This window comes from Limulus polyphemus, unplaced genomic scaffold, assembly GCF_000517525.1.
Source record: "Limulus polyphemus unplaced genomic scaffold, Limulus_polyphemus-2.1.2 Scaffold1838, whole genome shotgun sequence".
In the NCBI taxonomy this organism is placed as follows: domain Eukaryota; kingdom Metazoa; phylum Arthropoda; class Merostomata; order Xiphosura; family Limulidae; genus Limulus; species Limulus polyphemus.
In genome coordinates this window covers 93,584-105,936 of record NW_013667448.1, presented here as the reverse complement: position 1 = coordinate 105,936, position 12,353 = coordinate 93,584, and the positions used below count along the sequence as shown (strand labels likewise).

At 28.0% G+C, this 12,353-nt stretch overlaps 1 protein-coding gene across 2 annotated transcripts in view; it reads left to right on the top strand.

Annotated features, from left to right (window-relative positions):
• Positions 1-10,310, top strand: part of LOC106465105 (calcium/calmodulin-dependent protein kinase type 1-like) — a 75,614-nt gene extending 65,304 nt beyond the window's left edge. For both annotated transcript variants that reach the window (XM_013925302.2, XM_022392945.1), the window contains exons 7-10: positions 3,032-3,144; positions 4,375-4,453; positions 7,746-7,833; positions 8,736-10,310. In XM_013925302.2, the coding sequence (XP_013780756.1) occupies positions 3,032-3,144; positions 4,375-4,453; positions 7,746-7,833; positions 8,736-8,912 (457 nt within the window). In that variant the 3' untranslated portion in view covers positions 8,913-10,310. The remainder of the gene's footprint in view (positions 1-3,031; positions 3,145-4,374; positions 4,454-7,745; positions 7,834-8,735) is intronic.
• The last annotated feature ends 2,043 nt before the right edge of the window (positions 10,311-12,353 follow it).

Sequence of the window (12,353 nt, the reverse complement as noted above, 5' to 3'; positions counted from 1 at the left end):
GGGAGGACAGTAGTTTCAATATAAGAAACAAAAATACTGATTTTAAACAATTCTGTTGCTTTATAATTCTCTGTTGGATAAAGTATCTCAGGTTACATTTTTATATGTAAATATTTACACAATGTGTTGTGAAACTCTCAATTTGAAGTAGGCATTTATGACTGTCTTGACGTATTGCAAAATGATGAGAACTTTCAGCATCGACAGGTTAGAAAATTACCCTGTACAAACTACTTGTTAATAGCTATTTTGAATTTAAGATTATCTCCAGTAGATGTGCTTGTTTTAATCAGAACTTGTATATACCTAATTAAAGCTGGGAGATAAAATTGATTAATTGATATATTTGATTACACAGATTAGTGTCACATAAAATAGTTGCTTAATTGAGATTATGATTAAATGAAACTACTGTTTCCAGTTATTACAACTATCCAGTAATTCAAGCATTGGCATTATGATTTCTCATTATTTTTGATTAAGACAAGTTTGTTCAGCTTAATGTCACAACTGGTGAAAATAATTAACTAATCGAGAATAGCGTTTCCAATTATTACTATTTGTGATTATTCTAATTATCCAATAATCAAAATATTGCTATTATATTTGTTTATTGTTAAGCACAAAGCTGTAGAATGGGGTATATGTGCTCTCATTGATTAATAAGCCTTTTGATTAATCTATTAGCAAATTCCACAAATTGTTTAACTCTAGTTGTAATAGTCATTACTAAAACTAATAAGATAAGTATTAGATAATACTTAATGCTATAGAATTTCCAAGATTCTGTTATACTAAATTCATGCATGGACATTTGTTAGTATGGAAATGAGGGGGAATCTGTATTTTTTTGTAACTTTCTAAAGTAGAAGTTCTTTCACACACCTTTTTCTCTTTAAAACTTTAATGTCATAAAAATCTGACTAAAACATTACCATATTCAAAGATGAAGGTACACATGTTAGACTAAGTCAGTCTATTCACTTTTCAACATTACAGCATCTTGAAGATGTCTTAAAGGTTTTTTATTAATCTTCAAACTGCCTGCTGTGTAACTTAATTTAACACCTAAATCCACTGCTCCTGAGCTTGAAAAATATTTTCAAACTTTCCACATTTATAAATTGTCAGTATGCTGGTCTAAACTTTTCATATATACAAACTTTCAATAATCTAGTCCAAACTTTACATATCCCCAAACTTTGCTGGTACAGACTCTTCATATATCCAACCTTTCAATGTGCTGGTCCAGATTTTCTACATATCCAAGATTTAAGTATACTTTGTCCAGACTTTCATATATCCAAATTTTCAATATGCTGGTTCGGACTATATATATACATCCAAACTTTCAATATATTTGTCCTTAGTAGGACCTGAGCCAACATAATCATACACAAATGATTTAAAATAACATTATTTGTTTTTTCTATGTATTTGAAATTTAAACAATGATATTAATTGCATCTCATGTAGTTTTTTGTTTCAAAACTAATTCATTTTTTTATTCCAAGATAGTAGTTATGTTCACATGGTCCTATACTTTTTGTGTATTTTAGATTGTGAAAATAATTATTGAAGACTACAATTAGCCACAGTAACATGCATGGGAAACTGTTTTATTCATACTATCTACATGAGTAGTATTAGGTTATACAAGCTTTATTTATAAAATAACTTGGATAAAATCTGTATTTCATGTTTAGTGATGAACCTTCTGAACTGAAATTACATTCAGAACTCGTACATGTTAATAATTCAGCAGTTTGGGTTGAAATATTGTAATTATTAAAACAAGTACTTGCCTACTGTTGAAGTTGTTGTTATTGTATTTTTTAATTAAAATCTGGATTTGTTTGATGAAACATTTCTTCAGAAGTTGTGTCCCTTAATTGTGTCTACGTGTTCTTTTTTTTCTGTAGCTAACATAGTTTATAAGTTGGGAAAAATAATGTGTTATTTCTTGTTACTCTTGTTATTTATGCAAGGACTTCAAAGAGTCCTGTGGGAAATATTGCCTGCTTGTATATCATAAGGAAGTGTTTAAGTTACACTGTGATATTGTCTCTCATGAATCAGCATTAATCCTAGAATTTATTGCTGTTGTGGTCTAACAGTTTTTAAACACATTTTTCGAAACCGTTCATGTACCAAATTACTTGCGAGTTCAAAAGTTTATTGGTTACATGGTTCATAATAACAGGAGTCACACAAAAATAAAAAAAAAAAAAATGATTTCAAAATTCATTCTATTAATTACTGCTGGAGTCTTCTATGTATTTTACATACAAAATAAGTGATTTCACCTAATACTTGTGATCAGTTCTTTACCTTGAGTGCTGTAACAGACAAAAAACATAATATTACTCAATATGATGTAATATGTGGATCTCAATGCTAGTGAAAAGTATAAAAACAAGTTGTTAATTAAAGGGTTAACAAAGAGAATTTACCAAATTACCTCAAACTTTTAATGTGATACTTACTCTGAAATTTATAACTTGAAATATGAATTTTTTTTATAGATTTTAAATAATAAAATCCATACCATAATCAGCTGAGGACTAGTTTTGAACAGTGTTGGCTCTCAATGCCTAGGTTAGAGATTCTTACTCTGTAGGTTTTTGTATAACTTTTTAAATGTGGAATTCAAGAAGTATTTTATAGTATGTATACTTGAATAGGTACTTAAAGAAATGTAGATATAAAGTTTCAATGACAATATGTTCTCTAAAAAATCTACTATTGGTTTAGGTAAATATTACAGTATTTTCAAAATTCAGTATGCTGGTTTCTGTTTCTGCACATTTCATGCCTTTTTTCTGTATTATTTAGTGTAACAGAATGAAACAAATATACAGAGAATAGAAGTGACTGAAGGAAGTTTAAAACATTTTTACCATGACAGAAAAAATTCTTGAGTGATGAGTGACTTTTTTGAAAAGCATTAGTTTGATTATTTATTTATTTATACTTTAAAATTTTTAAGGTCATATACACTATGTATGAATATAATTTTTCTTCTTTGTAGATTGTGTGGTTATCCACCTTTCTATGATGAAAATGATGCTAACCTGTTTGCTCAGATTCTAAAAGGAGAATTTGAGTTTGATTCTCCTTATTGGGATGACATATCAAACTCAGGTAAAATCATCTTAGGTTTTGTATAATTTAAGGATTTGTTTGTCTTAACATCATAGATGGTTCTTCTCACAAACTCATGTAAGGGTTTTGTAATCTGAAACATCTTCGTTAAAATGTAATCGTGATCGTATTGATCAATATTTTCAGAAAATCCAGTGCAACACTTGAAAACGTTATCATATCACCAACAGAAATAAGCTGATGATAAAGATCCCTCATTTTCTCTCTCTCTCTCTCTTACATAAATATACACATACTTATTTGTTTACATGCACACTTGTTTTCTATAACATTATTTACACTGTAAAAAAATAAAATGCTTATTACAAACTATGTTTTTGTTGAATAATTTTTAAATGGTCAAGAACGATTTTACCAAAAAAGTACATGTAATTTGTTTAGCAATTTTTGATTAGCACAAATTTACTAATGAGCAAAAGTGTATAAATGATACTTTACTCATTTTAGCTCATGTAGACTTTTTAATTACCATATTTTATAGTTAATATAGATAATTATAATTTTAAGTTTCTTGATATTTCAATGTATTCATTATTTTGAAAAGCTATTGAAAATATCTAGTAATAATAATAATAATTATAGTGTCATAAGAATAATAAGATGATGTCATTATTTATAAACTTCTTGATATTGACTATTATCCTAGCTCTAAGGTATCTGATAACCACTTGTGACATTTCTAGATAAAACTGTTTTTCAGAGTGAAGATATATTTGATACTAATTACCAGAAGTAACTCTATGGATTATTTGTTATTAACCAGATTATTAACTACAACTGCCTGTGACATTTATACATAAAACTCTCTCAGGCTGAAGATATGTTTGATACTAATTATCAGAAGTAACTTTAGGAATTATTTACCACAACCCCTTGTAACATTTCTAAATAAAACTGTCTTTCAGAGTGAAGATATATTTGATACTAATTACCAGAAGTAACTTTAAGAATTATTTGTTATTAACTAAACACAGACATTATATAATACAACAGAAAAATTTAGCCTCATAAAATTTGGATATTCTGTGATTGAATATACTTGCTTGAACATGTATTTATCTATGAAGCTGTTCTGAGCCTCAAAATGAATACTTACCCTTTTGATACATATGTTCATAAATTTTTTATTTCTTGTTTCTTTTTTTTTAACTGTTCAAAGTTATAAAATTATATATGTATTGTATTTTAATGCCATGAATATTTTTTCAGCAAAGGATTTTATCAGTCACCTGATCTGTGTTGATGCAGACAAAAGGTTTACCTGCAAAAAAGCATTGGCTCATCCATGGTAAGTATATTGTTTTACATGTTAACTGAGAGTGTCATGGTACTTTACTGTTGTAGTTGTATTCTTGTTGGAAGTATAATAATAATAAAGTACAATATTTATGGTACCTTCTCGAAATCATTACTTTATACAGTGTTTGAAATAGTACCACTAAAGATAATTATCAGTAAATTACTTGATCCTTAAGTTTAGAATTTTTACTTAGTGCAATATGGTAGTCAGTTTAATAATTTAGATAAAATGGTAACCACATATATAGCACAAGGATATATTTTAAAACTTTTAAGCAGATGTATGATATTATTTTAGAATATAATGTTTATGATATGGAGTTTATTTGGTAATTATGGAATATTATTTCTATGTTGTCAAGAAGATGTGTTTATTAATTTTTAGTATCATGACTGTTATGCACCAAAGTTTTGATTAATTGTAGATTACTGCAACTGTGGTGTTTTTTGTATTTTTCATATAGTTATTTAATTTTACTTTAAGCGAAAGAAATGTATAAATGTTTCTTTTATTAATTTTGTCACTCTATTTTTGAATTTTTTTATATAAACCTTGTAATTCTATCTTGGTCGTTTTCAAACTTATCCAAAAACTTTCTGTTATGATCCTGCAATATAGAAATTCTCTATCTCTGTTTTCATCTAATACTTATACCATATAGAGCTTGAAATACTCAATTCATTATGTTTCGTATTTTCATTTAGAAATCTATAATGAAGAAAAAAGCTTGAGTGTGCTACTTTATTAGGTGATAATAGGTGGCAGCACATGACAAAAATAAAATATCCTACTAAAATAATTGTCTAAACTAACTTAAACTAAAGAACTAAGTTTTGAACCAGTTTTTAGTGAGTTACATTAGACACCAGTAAAAGACAGATCTCCAACATGGCAAATGTTAAAGTACTTTCCTTATGTCAGAATTTTCTGAACAATTTTTAGGTTATAGCAGCAGACCAGTTATATGTGTAGTTGTTTTTTTATTGTCTTTTATTCATCACAGTAAATCTATGTTCATACAGATTTTGAAAAATATATGTAGCATTTATGGTATTAATTTATTCTTCTGAATTGTTCAGCAAACAAATTGAATTCTAACCTTATAAGTAACCCTGGACAAAGACAAATTGATAAAAAAATCAAGGCTAGGCTTTTTTTAGTGGTGAGCTGTATATTATATGCTGTCATTTACCCATTATAGTGAACCTATGTTTATATAGGATTTGAAGAGTATGTAGTATCAGTGCTACTAATTTATCCTTAATTATTTAACAGCTAAACTGTTTGAAGATGTTAACAATACATGAAGTCCAATCTATCATTGATTCATTCTTGCCACTGAGTTGTACTGATTTTGAGGAAGTCCACCCTTCCTCAGTAAATTCTGGCAAGGGTAAATTGAAAAAAGAAGACAATATAATTAAGAATTCTTAATTTGAAAAGGGGAATAGGGATTGTCAAAAAAGTACAGAAACAAGTTGAATCAAAATGCAAGGATTATATTTTCAAGCCTACAACTAGGGACTCTAAAAAAAAAAAAAGAATAAACTAGTCTGGAAATAGTATCTACATTATTTTCTCAAGCTATGATTCCCTATTTTGACTTCATGTCTACAGTACTTATCAACTTAGTGGCAGTTTCCAATTAATGTGCTATAAGTTGCACAAATTATTTTCCAATTAATGGATTTTCCAATTGGATTTTTTCAATGGCGGAAAGTGAAGAACTTGGAGAAATTCTTCAGGGCAACAAAACAAAGGCACTTGAATTAGTTTTAAAACTACCCTATGACAAACTCAATACTGCATTCATTACTGTTGTCTTGGTTTCAGTAAAAGATTCTTAGCTGTTTTTTTTTTGTAGCGGCTTTAAAACTACAATCAATAATAATAATAAGGCTGGAGACACTGTTATAAATATACACATAGTTTACTCTGATAAAATGGAGTGTTTCCGACTAGTATAATGGTACTTAAATGTCTTCTTCATTTCTGCAATGCTTGAATGGCTTTGAAGAGCTTATGTTGGTAGCAAAGAAGAACTTAGAAATATTAGAGGGGGGAAATCTCGATTTTCAAGAATCAACTTAAAAATAGCCCTACAACCTTTGCAAGAGTTTGTTTAGTAGCTGTGCATAGATTTTGGCAAAGTATACCTAACTGATTTTGCTGTAGGCTTCAGAGCTTGAATATTTTTGAAGAGAAACTAGGCCAGTAGTGATGGAAAAACATAAAGTTTCTCCTTTTCTTTCACGAATCAACATAGAAATAGTCCTATGACCAGCACAAGAGTTTTCTTAGTAGTTTTGCTCAGGTTTTAACAAAATATTCATAGCCAATTGTTCTCTAGGCTTGAGAAACAATAATAATAATATGAAGAACAAATGGATGAATTTTGTCTAACAATTAGAAAATCAACTTTTTTTGCTATTATCAATATTTTAACAGCCTTAGCCATTGAGATAGAAGGTCTTGAGTGTTGTTTGAAGAACAAATCTGCTTGTTAAGATGGTTTTCAACCGTATGTTCTATTAGAATTTTTTGAAATTCTGGGGTGATCCCTATTATGAACCACTATTGTGGTTCATTATTAGGCTTATAATTGTGAACTGCATAAAATATATATAACTGTGTATATCAAATTCTATGATAACTAGAATATAATAAATACAGACAGAAATTGTGAGTAGTAATTTCTACACAAATGTCAATATGTGTGTATATATATTTAGAAATGAAAGGAAATAAGAAATAGACAATTTCTGTGGAAATGACATTGTTAAAAGAATGACAATAAAACTTTAAATATGAGGCAGGGTTGATGATGATAAGTTTTTTTTATACAAAGAATAAAGGTTGAATTATTGTGAATTCCTTCAGTGAAAACTTGAAATACCTTCTCAATTTACTTCTCTTGCTGCTGTTTGAGGATTTATAAAATCTCTATACAAGTTAAATTTTGCATCAAAAATATTTATTTATTTACTAAATGTTTGATGGTACCAATTCAATACTTACACAATCTGAATTCATTTACTTGTATCATTTCCACTGCTTTCCTTCAATTTTCATCCACGTGAAGAATTTTTGAAACACTATGAAGAAATGTCAAATATTTTTACACCTATATATCTCTGTTACTTTTAAGCATTGCAATTGGAATGTTGTTGAGTTTTGAAAGTGTTGGAAAATTGTAGTCTTAAAACTGATGCTTATATCCTATTTACAATAAGAACTTGAAAATTACCTGAAAATTCATCTAACCTGCTCATTTGTGTAGGATTTCAGGAAATACGGCTAAGGACACCAATATCCATGGAACTGTTAGTGAGCAGTTGAAGAAAAACTTTGCTAAGACAAAATGGAGGGTTTGTACTCTTAATATTCTTAACATCTCTTTAAAAATTAAGAAATTTTGCTTTATATTTTAGTGGTTATTAAGTTCTCCTAAACATCAGTATACAAAATATGCTCAGAAGACACCAAAAGTTTTAAAGACAAATCTAGATTTTGATAAGCTAAACTGAGCAAGACCTACTACAGTAACTGGGGGTATATTGTGAAGCATACTGATCCCCAAAACTGAGAAACATTTTAATGGAAATTACATTATTTTCTCATCCAAAATGCACTTCTTCACAATATATCAATGATTACATTTTTTCACATTACAGCCGAAAAATGGAGAAGGAAATTACTGTTAACTAGAGAGTAGTTATTGGTTGTTAGCTAGACAGATAGATACAACTTTTGAATTTTGGAAAAATATTATTTATTCTTTTACAAATGTATTAGGGTTTCCAACACAACATTTTTTTTTAATAAGAAATAAACTTTATAAGCATTTGTCAGATGTGATATTTGAAATACTGAGATAACAAAGCAATATAATTTAAGCTTAAGTAAAACAAGCTTTCATTGAAAAGTAATAACTTGATGGGTCTTATTCCAATAAATACTTAAAGTAATTAATTTTTTACCTTAATATTTAATACGTTTGATGCCTTTCTGTCAGAAAAGAAATGTATCTGCTAGGTAAAGTATTATTTAATCTGTTGAACAAACAAATAAAATAGCAGTGTTATTTGAATTTTATTTTTGTGGATTGAACTTTATAAAACATAAAAGAAACAACATGCTATCAAGAAACTTACTACCATCTGTTTTAGTAATTGTAACTTTTGCATTGAATAAAAAGGTATGCTTTTCACAGCGTGAGTAAGGTCATATTTGTTTTGAGCTTTTGATTAACTTTAACTCTTTACTACAGCAAGCATACAATGCAACGGCTGTCATTCGACAGATGAGAAAACTAGCCATGAACAGTACGGGAAGCTCCACTGATTCAGCTAACCACCAGGCTAGTGCCAAAGATGATGTCTCAAGCACAACACCAACTAAGAAGAGTCCCAAGGTGACTATAAACAATACCTCAGAAAAGAATTAAACCCTATTGCAATTACAAAATCCTAAAGATAACATTTACTGCTAGCATGTATACTAGCAGCTGTTTAATTGGGTGATTTTGTCCCCTGTCGGGGTGCTCATTTTCATATGTATTTGTGTTAGCTGCTGTTAGGTTCACATCGTTGATGGTTGAAAAATATTGGGAGAGAAAAATAATGGTTATTAAATTGATGGATTGATCCATGGTTATAGCAAGGCAGGAATATGTCCTCTACAGTTTTTGCTTCCTCCATATATGTGCTGTGGTTGTGTATTTAAATGTGTATTTTTTATATTGGTGAAAATGACACTTTAGTATTTCTGTTTACTGGTAGTTATGTTCTGTATACACATCTGAAACGTACACACTTACGTATAATTCTTCTATACATATGTATGTGAGAATATTCAATCAATAATTGTATTCTATGCAGACACTACAGCAAGTTCTTGGTATACAAAATATGTAAAATGTTTATTAAAAGTAGACATATAAAAGAACAAATTCAGTAAGGACATGCTCTGTGTGAGTGAGTTGTACTAATTTCTTTCTGTACTACTTTAATTTTTTTTTTCTTGAGTTATATAATCCTGTAATGTGTTCATTTACCTTTTCGTATGACTTTGTTTTTAAGATTTATGATATTTAATGTTTTTTTATCTATCTGTCTGGTCAATAATTAAAGATGGTTTGTTAGATATGGTAGTTGCCAAAGACAAACATAATTTATTTATGTTGTTTACAGTGCTTTTATATATATATATATTGTAATGGTTATTGATCTAATTATGTTGCACATCAAACGTGTTTGGTTTTCTGTATGTCACAGTTTTACAATCTATATTTTTTATTATGTAAACAAAATCTTTTGGTTGTGTTGTAATCTAAAGTTAGGATAATGAAAATAATCATTTCCTTTTTTCTCAGTTTCTTTTTAATATCCTTTAGTATGTTTTACTAAAAATATACAAATATATAAATGACACATTTTATTAACATCATCCTTGCACATGTTGTGTTATAATATAGGAATACTGTTTGTAAAAGTTGTTTAAACAATATTAAAAGTTTTGATTAAATGGAACATTTGAATTTTAACTTTCTTTAGCTATTAAAAGCAAAAATAGTAGAAAAATATTGGCTTACATTAAAAAGTGATTAAGATACTTTGTACATAGAAAATCTAAGTTAAAAACTTAGGATTTCTCATAGTATATATAACTTAATAACATTAAAGTAAAATGAATGAAACAATGGGAAAATGTGTTATTTGGATCTAAATTAGTAAGAAACAGGTGTTTTTTCCCAGAGTAGTGACTTTCAACTAACCTGTAAAATACACATTTTAAATCATGCTATATACAAATCAAAAGAAATTGAGAGTTGATGTAAAAAAAACAGTTGCATAAGTTTATATCTGATTTAAAGTCAAGTGGAAATCTCATAAGAGTTTTGAATAATATACTTAAATTTTGTTAGATTTGGAAGAGTTTGTGAACAAATATATTTTATGCCCTAAAATATTTTTATGTCAAGTAACTGACTTAATAGTTGTGTGATGAGGATAAATTTGAAAGTTTTGTCAACGTTTTGTATGATAACATAATGAAGTAATTTTTACTGGTGTTCTTATGACATGGACTGATAAAAGTATTTATATGTATGAATGGTTGAAAAGAATTAGTTTCTGTATGTAGTAAAAGCAAAATTTTAAGTGTAGATTTGTAGTATTAGTAGTACTTTTCTCTACTTTTACATGTGTACCAGCTGTTGAAAAAAATACAACTTTATGTAAACTAAAATGGGTTAAAAACAACTTATGACTGATAATTTATTCTAAATATAAGATCAGGATGTCAACATAATTATTTCTTATTCTATGTATTTTTATATTTTCTTTGTGTAACATTTTAATTTAACCATACTTATACATAAGTTTACAATTTTGTTTTTAAAGCACATCATTAAGGCATTTACTTTAATTTTTAAAGTATGTTTTAAAATTTTTATTTATTTTTGTTTTCAAATGATATCATTCAAAGACTAAATCATGCACTTTGGTATGTACTATGAAAAGACAAAAGCATTTATTTTAGTTTGGTTTATTAATATTGTTAAAGAATATTCAAGGAATAAATTTTTGCTGATGTACAAATCTTAATTGAAACATTAGTTTGTTTTATGAACGTTTTTATTAAAACACAAAAGCATTAATTTAAATTGGTTCATAATCATAAACATTATAATTAAAACAGTAATTGAAACATTGCTGTTGTTTACTTGTGTTTCAGGTTAAAAGTAGTATTTATCTTTTTTTACATTTTTTTTTCTCTCGTTTTTGAAATACTCCTATTTTGTCAGATTGTTTTTTAATTAACGTAGACTTTAACGTTTAAGCATTGCAAAATTTTTTATAAAATATTGCTTCACCAAAGCTGAGATGTAGACAGATTTTATAATTTTACAAGTAACTTCTCCGAATAAAACATCAGGTTTTAGGGTTAGAACATCACAAGATATTGTTAAAATGAAAGAGGTTAGTGTTGATCACACTAGGTTTAATGTTAAGAGGTGTTAGGGTTAAAACAAATAATATTAAAAGGTTTTTAGGGTTATAACGGCAAGAGTTAGTATTACAATACCAGAAGTTAGTGTTAAAATCTATAATTACTTTTAAAACAAAGTTACTATTAAAGTCGATAGCTTCATGTGTGGTGTTATATCTTCCTTTCTTGTCGTTTTTTTATTATTTATTTTTGCGCTGATGGCAAATTAATGGTGGAATTCTTACAAACCGCATCTTGCCTCACTTGATCTAGGGGCGAGATGTCATATTGGTTTAAAACTTTCATTGTAACATTTTGTTGGCATCTTGTAAATAAACAAACCTTTGTTACAAATGGGAGATGTTAGTAAAATAGAATCTCATTTCTTTAGAGGTCGTTCTACTAAATTGACGACAAGTTTTGTTAAGATATTTATGCATGTATTTTATCTTTTAACATTTGTAATGTTAATTGAAATCCCACATACACACGGTTAAGCCTTACCGATACTTGGAGACCACAAAATCGATTACAGAATAATTTATTTTCCTGTAATTTTATAGCCTTTCTCAATGTTTTTGCATTTATCTTCCAAGGTAGAAAGGTAAAGTTATGTTGCAGCCAAGGAGCGCTTGGTTATGGATATTTCACGTGGAGAACGTATTCTAATTTTACCGTGATAACTAGTTTATGTGTGTTTCATGTGAATAACGTATTCTAATTTCACCTTTATATCTGTGTTTTGCATGATTCACGTGAATAACATTCTAATTTTACATGATAACTATTTCTTTTATTGTCACAATATAGTAGACATAATAATAAATGAGTATTTTTAGCTCTGTAAATAGTAAGATATTAAAGTAAAATATTATGACGTTTAGAATTTCTATAT